The 17,133-nt window shown below is 46.9% G+C and overlaps 3 protein-coding genes across 3 annotated transcripts; 1 reads left to right on the top strand and 2 right to left on the bottom strand.

The window, feature by feature from the left end:
- Nucleotides 1–1,521: 1,521 nt before the first annotated feature.
- On the top strand, nt 1,522–2,719 carry SEPMUDRAFT_119549 (uncharacterized protein; the record flags this gene model as incomplete). Its single annotated transcript, XM_016901519.1, has 2 exons — nt 1,522–2,028; nt 2,117–2,719. 2 exons carry the CDS (start codon nt 1,522–1,524, stop codon nt 2,717–2,719), a joined length of 1,110 nt encoding a protein of 369 aa, XP_016757929.1.
- Nucleotides 2,720–4,809: 2,090 nt separating this feature from the next.
- SEPMUDRAFT_119548 (acetyl-CoA synthetase-like protein) lies at nt 4,810–6,834 on the bottom strand (the record flags this gene model as incomplete). Its single annotated transcript, XM_016901518.1, has 2 exons — nt 4,810–6,116; nt 6,240–6,834. The coding sequence occupies 2 exons, from the start codon at nt 6,832–6,834 to the stop codon at nt 4,810–4,812; spliced, it is 1,902 nt and encodes a 633-aa protein (XP_016757928.1).
- An 8,436-nt stretch (nt 6,835–15,270) lies between these two features.
- Nucleotides 15,271–17,076, bottom strand: SEPMUDRAFT_150942 (GroES-like protein). The gene is made up of 5 exons (XM_016906489.1): nt 16,739–17,076; nt 16,459–16,665; nt 16,279–16,396; nt 15,577–16,220; nt 15,271–15,487 (listed from the first exon to the last, which is right to left on the bottom strand). The coding sequence occupies exons 1-5, from the start codon at nt 16,793–16,795 to the stop codon at nt 15,407–15,409; spliced, it is 1,107 nt and encodes a 368-aa protein (XP_016757927.1). The 5' UTR covers nt 16,796–17,076; the 3' UTR covers nt 15,271–15,406.
- Nucleotides 17,077–17,133: the final 57 nt, after the last annotated feature.

Raw genomic sequence — 17,133 nt, 5'->3', positions numbered from 1 at the left:
AGGAGTGAGAAGACTCGCGTCGAACAGCTATATCCGCCCTTGAACTTCGATATGGCGATCTACAGCGGCGACCATAACAGAGAGGGAGGGGACAGGGGGTAAGTACTGGAGACAAAAGACGCCTCTCCTTCTTCTCCTTCTCCTTCTCCAAGCCATTGCCAAAAAGCCACAACGGTCCAGGGGCAGGAGGTAAAAGAGCGAGAGAATGTGCTACTGCGAACAACGATAATAAGATAAACAGCTTTGTCGTAAGAGGATACCTCAGTATTCCGCCAGTCTTCGAGACAATCCCTCGAACCCTCGTCCTTTTTGTCTCGGTGTTTGTGGCTCTCGTGAAGAGAGTTATTGAAGAGCGTAATTCCTAGCCGTGAAAACTTCGGGAAAAAATACAGTATAGATTAATAGTTGTCTGGTCCTTTGTAGCGGTAATCGTTTCTTGGGTAGGTAGGTATGAAAGAGAGAGATTTACGCTACGGCTATAGTCAGGCCGCGAGGATAAAGAAGAAGAGAACAACAGCAGTATAGGTTAAGGCTATACAGACTTACTAATAAATAGTTATACTCTTTGCTTAAGACTCTTCGCAAGTCCTAGGACTCGAATATATTCAAAACTATTCAAGTTATAGAAGTCTGGTAGTTCTTTAATAAAAAGAAAATGAATGTATAGGTAGTGTTGGAAATGTATGTATGTCGGTATAGCTGAAGTTCATTCTGCAAAAGCTGAATAATTACTAGCTTCCCTACCTACCTTATATATCATCCGTGCACTTAGCTTGTGTCGGATTGCATGTTCAATTGCCAAGATGCTAGGATAGCTTGTTATATAGTCTTTCAGTCGGCTTTGAAGCAGTTGATAGTTGAGTTTGCTCGTATCTTTTATACAAATATTTATGCAAAATTATCCAGTTGCTCAAAATTGGTATACTTATCACAGCGGCGTGCACGAAAATGCAAGAGAATGTGTACTTCTTCGTCTAGGACTGGGCCCAAGCGAGATGCTGACAGTCAATTTACATGGTATTGGACGTCACACGCGTCGACTAGGACCAGGTATCTCGATATACTTAAAGTCTGTTGGCTGCTCAATCTTATTGCTGGAATATACAGAAGTTCAAAGTATACAATGCCAGCATCAGATATCCCACGCTGCAGTTCTGATTGATGGAGTCTGTGATCCTTTTATTATTGTCTTGGAGGGATATGGATTGTTTTTACTGGCGACGCGAAGGTACATATAGTCTGTAACACAACAGTGTACGAAGATCTTGGCGAAACATCCCGAGGAATCCCTGACGAGCAATCTCTCGAGCTTAGAAACCTTGTCAGAAACTCATTTCTGCTGTCGATGGGTTGCTTTCCTTTGTGCTTTTTGATTATTCCCTATAGTGTCAGCACTGTAATAATAATACTAATAGAATAAAAGAACAACAACAACATCGTCGGCGACTCGTCGCGCACAGCAAACAAACAGCACCACATGCCGCAGAACAATTTATTACTGGCAAAAATCGACAACGAACCATGAGATTCTCCATATACATCAGTGCTTGCCTCGCACTCCTCCTCAACCAAGCCTTCGCCACAGACCATCTCCACCACCAACACCACCACTCTCCTCGAACAGACTCCTCCCCCCTCTCCAAACGTCAACTCCCCTCCTTCGCCGAACGCAACCTCGCCACCATCCGCGCAATCTACAATCTCACAGTCTACCCCAACAACGACCCCATCGTCAAACTCGGTTCCTCCCAAGTCCCTCCAGGACTCTTCAGTCCCTCCGCCGTCGGACGAGTTTCCCCCGTCGGAGAATTTTCTGGATTTAACGATTCGATTGAATATTTTTTCGCCCTGGCTCCTGTCCCTTCGGATCCGGAATTTCAGGGTGTGGCGATTTATCAGGCCGATGTTGTTGAGTTTACGTCGGGCTGTCCCGGGATTGCGGCTAGTTTGGTGTATTTGAGGACCGGGAAGGTGGATCCAAAGACGGGGGAGGTGGATTCGAGGGTTCCGGTTTCGACGCTTTCGCAGGTTAGTGAGAGAGAGAGACGAATTCCATTCGTGAAAGGCTGCTCGGAATCCGTCAAAGCTGACATGTGGACTTCTTTTTTTTTCACAGGTGGCATTTTGGCAATTCGATGAATACGGCCAAGTCGAACGCTATCACGCCTGGATTCCCAATCTCGAAGCCTGGGTTCAAGCCGGCACAGGATTTGATTTCGGCGCATTGTTGATTCAAAAATTCATTCCCGTCTCACTATGTCCCATGATTCAACAACGATGTACAGGTCCCAATCAAGTCTACAGCAGCGTCCTAGACTGCGCCGTCGAGCTCGAACTCAAACCCTTCGGATCCTTCGACGAAGCGTGGGGAGATACAGTAGCGTGTCGCGTCATCCATTTGATTCTCACTCAGGTGCGACCGGATGTACATTGTCCACACGTGGGACCTACGGGGGGAGGGAAGTGTAGTGCGATTGGCTATAGTGAGGATTATTTTAGTGATTGGGAATTGTTTGGCATTCCCGAGGGGAGTGTTTTTACCTGTGGAGGGCCTTTGACCGATCCGAGAAATCCGGCTGCTGTTGGTCCGTATAGTGGGACTGATGGGAGACCTTTGCCTGGGTCGGCTCCGCCGCCTATACCGGATGTGAAGCAGGCTTTGGGGCCTTTGGGTGGGCTTTTGAGTGGAGTGGTGAAGAGGATGCCCGAGTGGCTTTGATGAGTGGAGATAATAATATGAACGTAATCAAGTTTGAACTCGCAACCATGCTTTTGCATACCATCGACATCTGGCCTAGAAAAAAGAACAAGTGTATCTGATTCACACACATCCGTTCAGAACATCGCCGAATAAGGTTAGTCAACTCTCCTAGCTTCAAGAATATCAAAGTGAAGCGAAAAAGCAACCAACAAACATTGCTTCACAACTCCACAACAAACACACGCCAGCATACTTATACCCTCCTCCTCACCCACCATCTAACTTCATTCCTCACACAAATATACCCTCCACCTTCCAGACCTATAAGCTCACCCACTCGTCCTTCAACCCCCCTTCTTCCGGTTGATCTCATATATTCCACACGCAAGCAAATATCGTATTATATCATCAACCGCACGCCACTATATCAGAATGGCATCAAGAAATACAGAGCCTCTTTGCTGCTACCACCAATGCTAAGTTGTTAGGTACCGAAATCCGCACATTGGTGCTGTCCTGGAAGTGCCTGGAATACTATACCTAGAGGTAGGTAAGCACCCTTCTGCCCTCTCTCTCTCTATACCTCCCTCTCTCTCTACCACACTCTATTATCCCAGTCCTAACTCCTCCTCACGCACAGATCAACACCGCCTAAATAGCCGCCTTGGGCAGATATAAGACTACCGCGTCTCTCAGTGAGTCCGATGACGAGAAAACTCGCAGGTGACTTTCAGGTCTGGGCAGACGGTTGGGTCGGAAGTATGACTATATTAGCCATCAGTCATCAGCGATCAGCCGTCGGGCGCTTCAGGAAACTCGCTGTTCGGAATGATGTGCGGGTTTTGATTCTGGCTAGAGGATGTTCTGAGCGAACTCCAAAGGTAAAGTAAGTAAGTTTCTGACATTTCTCTCTCTTGAGGTATTAGTCTATTGGTGTATTGGTGTATTGGTCTATTGGTCTAGCACTAACTCGTCCCCGCGTACAGATTGACGCGAAGAAGATGGCAGGATTGGGAGGGTACAGCAGAGCAGCAGCCTTAGCGAATACCGCGTTTTTCGGTTTTACGACGAAAGTTACTAGGCGATTAGAAAGGACTGAGCGGACGGTTCATTAATACGACGAGATCAGGAGGCATTCGTCAGGCTATCTCGACCTCTCACCCCATGACATTCGGGTGTTGATTCTGGCATGGAGAAGCTTTAGCCAGCACCAAAAGTAAGCGGATTTCTGACTTCTCTCTATTCCTTTCCCTCTCCCTCCGTCCATCATCCCAGCACTAACCCGTCCTCACGCGCAGATTGACGCCGTCAGAATGGCCCAACTAGGCGTATATAAAACCTCATCCGACAGCGAACACCGCGCCGTCGCCGCTTCGTCAGCAAATATACTACTCCAAGAACAACGAGACGTCAGATGTCCCTTCGCATAACGCGCGAAAGCGGCGTCGACGTCCCGTTTTTTAATCGAAGACCTAGAAGACCAGTTTAGCTTCTCTCCTGCTCCAGGCCGTGTAATCAGCCCACTTCACGAGCTGTATCAAGGACATCATTGCTTTTTTGGGAAAATCGACTACGTTTAGTAAGGCCGATCAGCCCACTCTATGAGCTGTATCCAGGACATCACCGCTTCTACCAAGTGGTGTATGGCCGCCGAGACGCTGAGCGCTGGATACAAGCAAGAACCGCAGTAGGAGATGGGAGGAGAGGCGGGTCGAGATGGCCATGAGGAGCGAGAAATCTGGAGAGTATGGAGAGCGGGGTTTGCTTGGATTGCATTTAGGTATATACCTGACTTTTGGCTCTGATTTAGGATGGACAGTCTGCGGAATGATCGCGTGGTTTGGTCCTTTCGGGGTTTTTTCTATGAAGAAGAAGAAAAGAAGGAGCACTATCGTCAGAGGAAGTTTGGGATCGAGACTTCGACTGCCTTGAGGGAAACTTTTGGGAGATTATAAAGATTGGGCTGGAAAGGTGCATCGAGTTACCTGGCGATTCAGATCGATTACTGTCGGCTCTGTCTGGGCAGAAATCTGGCACAGGATTAAGAGCAGCAACAGTTCATAGGTAGTATAAAAAAGAAAGAAAAACAAAAACAATATCCGCATCATTCATTCATACAAAGCCTCAATTTCCCTCTCATACAACCCCACCGTCTTCTTCCGATCCACACTCCCTTTCCCCGTGCGTTGAATCGGTCTCTCCGCATCCGTAAACACCACAAACTCCCTCTGAATTTTCGCTTCCGAATATAAAATCTCATTCGCTTTGTTCACCGCTAACCAAAAGCTCTCTGGCGGCGTGAGCGACGCAGTCGTCCCATTCCCATTCTCCTTTTCGTTTTCCTTTTTCTTCTGACGCAACTCCACAATCACCCAAGGTCGAATTTTTCCTTCTCCTCCTACTAAACACGTTTGAACATCTTCACACCATGTCTCCAGAATACTCTCGATTTGACCGGAGTGGAATTTTGTAAGAGTGGATAATTTGATGAAATCATCTACTCGTCCTGCACTTTGCCAAAAAGTTTCTCCTTCTTCTCCTTCTTCTTCCCCTTCTTCTCCACCTCCCTTCTTCCTCCTCACAGCTCGAAACAAATCTCTCGTATGATAAACGTCCAATTTCTCATCCATCAGAAATGGATGTCGACATTCTTCTTTTCCCTTTCCCCCTTTTTGTTTCTGTTGGCGCCGCACACACAACTCCCACAACCCTTCTCTCTGATCGAATTCGACCAAAAAATACCCATGCAACTCGGAAAATTGTACGAGATTCCAATCTGCGGGATTGGGATTGAATAAAATGTCGTAGGGTCCGACGTCGGTTTGGCCCATGGCGCATTGGAGGCGGATTGGAGAAGAAGAGGAAGAGGAAGAGGAAGAGAAAGATTTTCGTAAGATTTCTCCAGTGGCGAAATCGAGGGGTGAACCGCCGTAGCCGATCCAATTGTAGGATTTTTGGAGGAGGGTTAGTGATGATGATGATGATGATGTGCAAGAAGAAGAAGAAGAAGAGTTCTGCTGCTGATGTTGCTGTACCACATCCCTCAACATAGCAGGAGCCATAATAATTCCATTCTTGGGACCTTTGGGCGTCAATTCGAGAATATCGTGGACGTACTCTGGAGTGAGCATCGGGTGCGAATCGAAAGGTGCGTCCGGGGGTAAATAAATACATGTTACGTCCCAGGCGAGAGAGGAAAGTGTGCAGCTGGTGAGTGCGGCGCTCCAGCTGATGGGGAACATGCATGGGAAATATATGTCTTGATTGAGGTGGGCGAAACAGAGGAGGTGTTGTGAGGAGGGAGAAGAAGAAGAGGAGGAGGAGGAGGAGTTGTTAAGGAGAAGTTCGTTGGCGAGACGGTTTTCGAGGAAGATTTCGAGGAATTGGTGGAGGTAGAGAATTGGTTTGGGGTCGCCTGTTGTACCTAGAAAGAAGAACCAAAAAAATTCAAAGAGGTTGTAATGGGTTAGTGTTTGTAGTTTGAGGCAAAATTAAAAAAAAAGCCACGCGTGGATAATCGAACATTCAAAAAACGAACCTGAAGTCTGAAGCATAAACAACATATCCTTCCTCCCCTCATCCAACCCAACCTCATACGGAAACACCTCTCCCTCTCCCTCCCTCAAAAAAAACTCCATCTCAGGAATCTCCACAATCCTCAACTCCGGCTTGACTTTTTGAATTTTCCCCCAAACTTCACATCCCTTTCCACTCGCCAACGCAATCCGACAATCCGCAGCAGCAAGCAATTTACTCATGCCTGGAACGGTATTCGCAGGAAAAGGAATCAAAAGCTTCCGACGACTTTTCACGGCCGCGTACGTGAGAAATACATAACGAATATCGTTGGCTCCTACATATGTCAAAGATTTCGTATTTTCCTTCTGCTCATCTGCTGTTGCTGCTGCTGCTGCGGTGTCGAGAGTGTCGTGGAGCCACCAGGCCATGCGATCGACGGCTTTGGCGAGTGCGCTGTAGGTGAGTTCGAACCATCCATCTCGTAGTGTTGGACCTTTGGGTAAAAGCGCAAAAACTCGATTGGGAGTTTCTTGTGCTCGGTGCTCGATGATGGTGGGGATCAGACATGTTTCGGGGGTGAGTTTGGAGTTGATGAGATCCATGTTGATATCCATGATGGGGAGACGAGTGTTGTGGCGTGGAGAGTACTGGACAACAAGTGTACGTTGGTTGTTGCACTGTTACAACGGGTACAAGTACGTATATGTACTTGGTTACTTTATAGGAGAGCGAGTGAGATTTGGTGGAGGATAAAATATTGGCAACATGCTCACTCAGTACGCGGCAGTTGGGATCCAGGTAGGCAGCCTTGCCCTGGGTGTTGTCACGAGTATGCCAACTCGCCATACGAGCTCAAGGGGCAGGGTACTTGTTGTAGCTTCTCCTGGGATAATTAGAACCTCGCAAGGTTTAGGTCGCAAAAGGCAAACCTGGAAAATGCCTTCGCCAAGCTGAGTTCTCCTACGAGATTGTTAAGAAGTGGGAAAAGAAGATAATGTTCCTATCTAGGTTCAAGATGGGCTAATATATATAACTGATTAGTCAGGTAGGGGGCTCCCCTTCCCTGTAAGGTTTAGGGAGTTATAGAGCCCTCCGCTATTACTTCTATAACAAATGCCGCTCTCTTTGAAGAACCTCCTATACCCTTATAGTCTACTAATGTTCTACTAATATTCTACTTAGAACGGTATTATATCCTCTTTAGGTTCCTCCTTAATCTTAACAGCCTGCTCGGGTACTATAATAGCGACCTTCGACTTCTTCTTTAGGGGGCTCTTATTAGTATCCTACTTAGGTCCTATACTATCCTACCTATATCCCGAGGTAGCGTCGAGTTCTCCCTCGCTTCCCTCGTCTTCGCTGCTATTACCTTCTATACCGGCTAGGGTACTAAAACTTTCTAGTACCGTCTCGATGTCTCTTTATAAGGTACGGAAAAGTCGCTTTAAGTTTCTTATCGTACCTAGAGGCTCGTTTAGGGCTTGTACTAGTACGGTTATCGAGCGGTTCGACGCTTTCTCTAGCTTTAGTAGGGAGAGCGGAGTAAGTACCGGGATATTATTCTTAGTCTCTATTCTAGTATAGATAAGATCGAGCAAGGTACCGTAATCTAGTATATTCCCCTCGTTTACTGTTTCTCCCTATAGGGCCTTACGGATCTAATCTTAAATACTAACGTATCTAACTATCTTACGCCCGAGGGCTAGCTAGAGGTCTATAACCGTCTAGACGTCCTCGTTACTAGCGATACGGTAACAGTTATAGTCTGCGACGGCCGTATACATTCTTATCGTTATCGCGTTCTAGTTTTCGGCTAGCTGTTCTAAGACCTTGTCTCGGTAGCGCTTGATTGCCTTACGTCGCGGTACTATCGTACCGGCCTCTTCAAGTCGGCGTACTCGGACGTAGGTTAGAGTATACCCTTCGATCTTCTTTAGGTTCTTCTTAAGTATCGTATCGGTATTAATACTATTCGTACGGTAGATATTGTTATAGGAAGGATAGAGCGAAATAGGAAAGGTTGCTAAGATATAGGTTATCTATACTCGTAAATTAAGGTCTTCGTACCCTAGGCAAGTACGTATAATCTATAGGAAGTAAGGTCAAAGTCGAGAAGTAAGGTTAAAATCGAGAAATATAAGTTTCTCGTATAGCTAATTAGATGCTTAATACGACTGCGTAGCCTGTTCAACGACGATACCTACGCGTTATAGGTATAGGAAGGTTCCCTTCCCGTACCTACGTATTATATAAGGAATCTATATTTTTCTAACTTACTAGGTACTCTACGAATTCCGTCCTATTACGGCCAATTATTCGTATCCTTTTGTCTAGCAACTTTTCCGGCGTTAGCTCTTCCTAGCTTGACTAATAGCCCTACGGTTGAACCTTTCGTAACGAACGCGTCCTTCTAGCCGTATATAGGTCCTTATCTGCTATAGGTTAAGGTTCTAGGTCGGCAATTAAGATTACCGGGTAGATCTTCTAGTACTTAGGCAGCGCTAGCTTGTATACTAGCTTGCCCTATATATACTCAATTCGAAAGGGTCCTACTCGGCGGTTAGACAGCTTTCGGTTAGTAACTCCCGGGACGTAGTAGTGCTTTAGGTTCAATATTACTATATCGCTAGCCTCGGGTGTCTAGGGCTTGTATACCGCGTCGTAGTGCTTCTTTATCTTAATATTAGCGAACGCTAATACGTCCTCCGCCTCTCCTTTAAGAACCTCTCTGTCCTTAAGAGGTCTCCCTAGAGTACAGTTAAGTACCTCCCTAGGCTTAAAGCCGAAGAGTAGTATATTAGGCGCAATTCCTATACTAGTATTCTCGGAGTTATTTAGTATAAACTAGATCTACAGAAGCGCGTACCGCTACTCTAGTACTCTGTCCGGGTACCGAGCTATCTAGTACCGTATCGCGATCTCGACTATCTAGTTCGTTCTTTCTAACTACCTATCTATCTAGGGATAGTAACTAGTAGAGCGGATTAACTTTATACCTATTCGTTTGAAGATCGTTCTCTAGAACTCGGATATAAACTTCGGGTCCCTATCGGTAATTATTATAGTAGGGAGTCCCTAGTCCGCTCTTAACAGGGTATCGAGGAACCGATAAGCCTATACCTCGGCGGTAAAAGTAGAGTAACCTTCAATTAGTAGTACCCTCTTGCTAAACTTATACGTTACTATTAACAAGGCGTCGTACCCGTCGTCTTCGGGCAGCCCTATAATAAAATCTAAAGTAATAGTATAGAATAGGATCGTAGTAGACGTAATCGGTTATAACGAGCCGTAAGCTAGGTATCGCTTCGTCTACGCTCGCTAGCAATCTTCGCAATGCCTTACGTAGGCCCTTACCTTTTAGTCGAGGTATCTAATATAGTACTGTTCGCGTACCCTCGCGTATAGTCGGTTTGTACCTATATAGAATTAGTTGTTATAGGCTATATCGAAGATATCGCCCTCTAGGCCTTCGGGGATATAGAGCCGGGTTTTGAACTATAAGAGGCTATCCTCCTAGTAGAACTTAGACTCGTCCGGCTTCGTACGAGCGATTTCTCCGGCGTCTACTATAAATTAATCTATTTTATAGCCGGTTTGCAGTACCTTCTTAAAGTCAGTCGCAATATCTAGAGTCGTGCTTACCGTATATACGTTAGAGGTCGTTTCTATAAGGAAGGATATAACTAGGTCGTCGAGAACGTCTTTATCCTAGCTTTCTCGCTCGTATCCTCTCCCGGCGGGCAGTCTAGATAGCGTATCCGGTACCGTATACTCCCTACTAGGGACGTAGCAGACCTTGAGGTTCTTATATTAGGATACGTATATTAACGCGCGAGCGAGCCGATTGTTAAGCTTGTCGGTTGCGCTCGAAGTCAACGCCGTTTAGTTTACGATCCCTATAGTGCTAGCGTAGTCGGTTATTACGGTTACCTCGTAGCTCGATACCTAGACTATCTATCGGATCGTCTTTAGCGTCTAAACTATACAGGCGACCTCGAGCTCCGTTAGCTAGTATCTCTATTCCGCGGGCGTTAGCGTTTTCGAAAGGAACAGTATCGGTTCTACTAACGTCCTTAGGGGGGTTGTAGTTATCGCTAGGTCTCCCTTTAGATAATAAACTACTACCCCGAACCCTCTAGTCTTAGAGGCGTCTAGGAGGATGTATAGTCGCCTGCTTTTGTCGTAGTAGACTAGTATTATCGGTTTGGCAAAAGCCTCTTAGACGGCTTAGAAAGATACTATTAAATCCGGTATAGGCTTAATCCGGGCCGTACTCGTATAGTGCCTACGTATGTACCCGGCTCTAGGGGCGCCCTTTAGGCGTTCCGTCTTATGCCTCTACAACGGCTCGGCGCGTTAAGCAAAGTACTCGATATAGTAGCGTAACTACCCGGTAAGGCCTAGGTACATCTCGAGGTTATCTAAGGTTTTAGGAAAGCTTAGCGCCCTAATAGTAGCTAGCTTGTCCTTAGCCGTAGAAACTCCTAGTCCGTCTATATACTATCCTAGTAGCGTAACGGACGGGAACCCGAGGAATGCCTTTTTGCCTGTTAAGGTTATAGATCTCGCTTCTAGCTTCTAGAAGAGGCGGTCTAAGTGCTCTAAGTAGGCCTCGAGGGATCGGCTCTATACTATAATGTTATCGATAAACGCTTTCGCGAACTCGCTATATCCTATATCGCGTAGGATACTGTCGATTATACGCTAGGCATATGCTAGGGTATTCTTATATCCTATTACGGCGACGTTATATTGTTCCTATCCCCGATAGGATATTATAGTAAGCTTATATCGATCCGACTTAGCTACTAGGAATTGATAGAAAAAACTGGCTCTATCTACTACTAAGATGAAATTAGCTCCCGCTACTACTTAGATAATGTCGGTCTATAGAGGAATAGGGTAGGCGTCCGTAGTAGCTACCTTGTTAAGCCCTCGGATATCTACTACTACTCTGCCCTTACTTTGCCCTTTAACTTCCCGCTAGACTACGAAGGTAGGGAACCCGAACGGCGTAGGACCCTTCGTCTAACTTATTCGGCCTTGTTAGTAGAGCTTGTTATAAATCTTATTAAGAACCTCGTAGTCCTTAGGTCCTAGGGGGTATACTTTGTACGCTAACTTAGCTCCGGCGGTATTCTAGTCGTTTACGAAAGGAATCGTTATCTAATCCTCTTCGGGGATGTCGGCCGTCTTTCTATTATCGGTAAACAGCCGTAGGTACTTCTCAAGTAACTTTACGTACCTTTCGCGTACCTCGGGGATTCTATATATCGTTACTCCGTATAGTCTAGTACTATATAGTTCGATAATATTAGGCTTTAGGCTCTTCGTAGCCTATCGTGCCCCGTCCTACGCTCTGAAGCTATCGTAAGGCGACGCCGTCTAAGTTATCTCTATTGCCTAACCGTCGGTAAGGCCTTTAAGCGCTCCTCTGACTTCGACCGCCTAGCTATCGCTAAGGCCCTTGTCGTCGAGGTACGCGGGGTTCTAGATAGAGCAAATACTCTCTGTCTAGTACGTAGTAGTTAACTCTATACGCGATCCCGTCTCGATCGTTCCTAGTCGGGAACCTTTCGGGATCTTTATAGGCAACTTGCCCTTGTTTCGCGCTAGAACCTATACCGTACCCTTGTTAATTCTTGCTACGAGGAAACCCTCCTTCTCGGGTACGAAGGTCTATATCCCGTTATCGAGGGATAGCAGCGTACTAATCTGGATCCTATAGACTATACCGGGTTCTAGCGAGAGGTGCTCTATATTGCGGACTACGTCCTACGGACGTACGGGAGCGTCGATTATATCTAGCGCCGCGGAGACCCTAGGTCGTAAGTGTAATTGAATATTGTCGAAGTCTATCTTCTATCTATACTCGACTATAACGTCGACGCCTATAAGTATAGCTAGTTAGAGACCGGGCAATACGTAGGCCTAAAAGGTCTCCTTAGTAACGTCTCCTAATATCGTAGGTATATAAAGCGTAATCTCTTGTTGCTTAGTCGCTACTAGCACCGCGTTACCGACCCCTCGTATACGTAACCGCGATAGCCTCGTACGGCTATAGTAGTCCTGCCTCTTTAAGTACTCTAGGCTAACTACGGTAATTAGGTTCCTACTATCGACGCAAATTCGCTCTCTCTTCCTATCCGGGGAGAGAGATGCTAGAATTATCGTATACTAGACCTTTGGGAACTCCGTTTGCTTTGTAGGTCGGGCAGCCGTTAGTTTTTCGACTTACCGTACCCGGTAGCGCGTACGTGCTCGTATAGGCGATTACTAGAGTTAAACGTATTATAGTAGAAGTTGTACTCTGCTACTAGGTACTCCTCCGTATTATTCAAATAGTAAGTATCTATATCGACGAGCTGCTCTTGTTCGCTATTAGCGTCGTCCCCTTAGTCCTCGAACTCTTCCGGCTCTTCCGTATAGAAGCCGTTATACTCTTCTTCGGGTACTTCGGCGTAACTAGTTCGTACCTTAAAAGGTCGTAACGGTTCTCGCCGCCCTAGCGCCGTTAATAGCCTGTTTTCGGAGGTACGGCTTGTTGATATAGTAGAGCCGGCGGTAATTTGGAGTCGCTCCTTAGGAGCTAGTAGGGCCGGCGCGGTTCGGGCTCGTTCGTATTATAGTCTTTCGGAGGACTAGTCGGTCTAGGGCTAGTAGTTGTAGTTAGTTCGAGTACGGGGATTAGCGTATCCGTCGTTCTATTAACGTCGCTAGGCGTAATTACCTAGTAGCCGCTAGGAACTAGAGGTCGGCTATCGCTATCGTAGCTATATTGCTGCTAGCTAGGCCTAATTCTCTTTCTAACGGTCTATTTAGTAGATATAGTTAGCTACCCTTATCGCCTCGCTAGGTTCGGGTATAGTTATATAGAGCAGTATATCTATTTAGCCGTAAGTATAGGTTAACTGTTACTAGACGGTCGTTAAGCCGGCGTCTCTTACGTTCCGAATTACGTCGTAGACGTAACTATATACAGGGCGTCGATCCCTTATGTCTATTAAGGTATACCTATACCTTATTAAGTTGTATAGGGTATCTTGTAGGGGCTGCTTGAAAAATTCCTATAGCTTCGCGTACTACTGCTCGATAGGCGAGGCGCGTAGGCCTACCTTTTCTAACTCGGAAAGCCCTGTCGTATACTATTGCTACGCCTTTCCGTATAGTAGGGCTAGAATCCGATCTCGGATCAGTGCCTTATTTCGGTATTCGATAGCGTCCTTCAACCTATCGATAAACGTATAGACGTCTCGGTATACCGTATCGTAGCCGACCGTTATAACTTGTCTAGGTTCCGTATCGTTATAGTCCGGGTAGAAGAAACCAACCTCGGTATCTTGCTACGATAGCGTTCGCGTATTAGGGCGGTCCTTACGGGCTTGCGTCTAACGGCCTATTACCTAAGCGACGATCTCTATAATCTACGCGATCTAATCTGTAGAAAAGTCAACTATATTAAGATCTAGCCGAGGTATCTCTTCCGTAGCTAGAGTAAAAGCCTGCTACGTCGAGGACGTCGTAGATCTTAACGGGTCTTGTCTTAATATAGACGACGTAGATAGTCTAGATCGGTACGTCCTTTATAATATCGACGACGTCGATAGCCGCGAGCGGTACGTACATAGGCGTTAGTTAACCTATAGCTACGTTAATAAAGACGTAGCCGGGACTAATTGGTTAACGCGTATCTAGGTCGACGAGGACCTAGTCTAGATAGAATAGGTCGAGTAAGGGATAGATAGGAACGTAGCCGGGACCGACAAGGTCGAATATAGCAGTAATTAGGATAAGACCGTACTAGCCGTATCGGTACGTTCTCTACGGAATAGGGAGAGAGTACTCGACCTCGACGTAGTACTTGCCCGAGGAACTTAACGGACTATATCCGGTATCCCTATTCCTTCTCGGTTCTCTATAAGATCTCTTTCTCGCTCCTCTACGTACGCCCTTTCTCTTTCTCGGTCCTCTATAAGAGCTCTTTCTCTTATAAGTACTTCTAGAGGTCGAATTCTAAATAGTCTAGGAACTCGTTCTTAATAGTTCGGGCGTAGCTGCTATTACGCTCTTACGGGCGAGGGTATAACCTACTACCTCCTTATAGGAGTAGAAGCCGTACTTATTACCTACGAGTTTAAAGTACTACTTGCTATACTGCTCGCTCGCGGAGTGTTACTTATATATAGAGTTAGTCTCGCCTATCTTAGGGTAACCGACGGCTCGCTAGCAGTCTCGGAGAGTATTATAGAAGTCTCTCGATCTAATAAGCCGGTAATAGAGGCTTATATATGTCTCTTAAGTTAGGTATCGTCTATCTACCTAGCTTCCGGATATAGACCTTTAGGTACCGGGTAGAGAGCGAGGAACTCTAGGAGTCTTGTCTTTAAGGGCTTAGGTACGCTTCGAGGCGTACTATAGGTATATAGCGCAAATTGCTAGATTAGCTTGATCTCTTCTTAGAAGAGATTCGATATACGTCTCTAGCTACGGTAGCGGTAGGGAGGCTAGGTTTTCTTTCGAACGTCTCTAAGGAGACTAGTACCGTTAATCGGCTAGTACCTTTGAAATCGGCTAGTAGGCGAACGGACGTTTGTCCCGATACTACTACTTATTAGGAGTAGGAAAAGAAGATAATGTTCCTATCTAGGTTCAAGATAGGCTAATATACATAACTGATTAGTCAGGTAGGGGGCTCCCCTTCCCCGTAAGGTTTGGGGAGTCACGGAGCCCTCCGCTGTTACTTCCGTAACAGAGATATCGCTATTCAACATCTGCTTCCCTAGAGGTATGTTTTGGAATCTCTTCCACCACAATATGGATTGTCAGGGCGAGGTGGCAGCTCGTTGTAAAGCATCCTGTTAAACGACCTTGGTGAAATATCACAAATGCTTGTTTTTGCTTCCGGAGGCCCACGGATCAGGTCCTGGTCTCGCTATGTGTGACTTTGCGGAAAGGCGTTTGTGATGTTGTGACAATGGCCATGTTGCATAATAAGCGAGCACATCAAACCTCTAGAGTCTCTCGCTAACCCATACCTGTAAGTCGTCTAACGGAGAAGTACGTGAATGGTCTTGGCTGACTATCGTAACAAAGCGGTCAATGAACAATAGGGAGTAGGTACTTTTGGGAATACAAACTCCCAAGACGCACAGAACAGACTGCCTCCTCGTTTTGTACAGTGATGTCTCAGACGATCGCCTTGATCTCCTTTTCCTTCACATTTCCCATCTTGAATACAATCTTGTGCACTTTCCTTTGCTCAAAGTCCTACGAAAGACACATTAGCACATTCACGTCTCACGTCGTCTTCACGAACACAGGTCTAATTTCTGCCATGTCGGGATATCAGTACTCACCTTGTAAGCCTGCGGCGCATCTTCCAAGCTCATCGTTTTGCCACAAAGAAAAGCAACCTTCTTCTGCTCCTTCACTAGCAAGTTCAATGCCTCCTCGAAGATACTCCTCACAGGACATCGACCAAAAGCCATTTGGACATTCTTGCCATACAACAAGAGACCGTTGACTTCCCACTTTTCAGTATAGACTCCAATACTCGAGATGGCGCCCCAAGGACGTATCATATCAAAAGCCAAATTCCATGCATCCGCATGTCCCACCACCTCCAGGACTACATCCGCGCCCCTTCCCTCCGTGACGTCTTTAATCTTCTGCACGGGATTATCGTTGAGGTTGATAGGGATGGCACCAAGGGCTTTGGCTTGCTCGAGACGTTCGGGTATGGAGTCGATGGCGTAGACGGTATCTACCATGGTCAAGGCGCAGGTGATGGCGCAGATCCCGACTGGCCCACAGCCAACGCAGACCACAGTGTACTCTTTTCGGTCGCGTTCGGGCAGGTTCTTAAGGTAGCGAGAGGCGGCGAAGTAACCTGTGGGAAAGATATCGGCCATCAGGACCAGCATCTCCTCGGGAATGTTGGAGGGTGCGAGGACGAAAGTGCTGTCTGCGAGAGGGCAGCGGACGTATTCGGCTTGGCCGCCTGGAGAGTGTCAGCACTTTTGACTAGGCCTAATGATTGTTGTGCATCAACGGTGTACCATCAATCGTGTTTGCAGGCGCCGAGTTGCCAAACAACTCGCCCTTTGCACATCGTGAAGCTTGTCCTCGAACACAGTAGTAACACTCTCCGCATGCTGTGTAGAATGGCACGACCACCTGTGCCACTACTCATCAATACCCCTTTCCACGATCATATATTCTCGTCCTCCTCTCCTCACCTTGTCGCCGATCTTGAACTTGCTCACTCCATCTCCCTTCTCCACGATCTCGCCCACAAACTCGTGTCCGCAAATGAAGTTCGGCGGGCACTTGAGATGTCCGCGATAGAAGTGCAGGTCACTGCCGCAGAGAGCCGTCGAGGTGACTTTGAGGATCGCGTCGGTCGGGTTCTTGAGCTTGGGATATGGTCGGTCTTCCACGGCAACCTGTGTCGGTAGAGATCAATACTCACACCTGCAACGATGCGATGCCCTGCGAGGGAGTGAAGTGAGACTCTACATCATAGTCGCCCTTGAACACCACGGCTCGCATCTTCTCCGGGGCTTGAAAAGCCATAATGGTCTCGATATGGTCACCTTGATGGTAGTAGAGCGGAAGCACAGTGTAAGGAAAAGCCGTGCCCCTTACTATTCGGTGTCGTCCTGACGCTTCAGCAGTGTCTACGACCTACCAGATCCCTATTGAGACGACCCCTCATCTACAGAGCAGTCCTGAGCCTGCCCTCACTCGTGGTGATGGTGCATTGTGCAAGCTGCCCCGCGCGCGTCCACGAAGCCGTCCCCGATGCGAGCTTCTAGGTTCGGATGACCGAGGTAGCCATTCCCAGCAAAGTCTGGCGCGGTGGAGGAGACCCCGTTGGTATCACCTTGGTAAGGTATCATTCGTGAAGCCAT

The sequence above is a fragment of the Sphaerulina musiva genome (assembly GCF_000320565.1).
Source record: "Sphaerulina musiva SO2202 unplaced genomic scaffold SEPMUscaffold_9, whole genome shotgun sequence".
Lineage (NCBI taxonomy): Eukaryota > Fungi > Ascomycota > Dothideomycetes > Mycosphaerellales > Mycosphaerellaceae > Sphaerulina > Sphaerulina musiva.
This window is presented reverse-complemented; position numbering and strand designations above follow the sequence as displayed.

Excerpts from the sequence above, each read along its gene's own strand:
- SEPMUDRAFT_150942 (XM_016906489.1), bottom strand. The coding sequence starts at position 16,795 with ATGGCTTTTCAAGCCCCGGAGAAGATGCGAGCCGTGGTGTTCAAGGGC. Across the intron at positions 16,666-16,738 it reads TGTTCAAGGGCGACTATGAT|GTTGCCGTGGAAGACCGACC; the intron begins GTAGAGTCTCAC and ends CTACCGACACAG. Across the intron at positions 15,488-15,576 it reads ATGCGCCGCAGGCTTACAAG|GACTTTGAGCAAAGGAAAGT; the intron begins GTGAGTACTGAT and ends TGTCTTTCGTAG.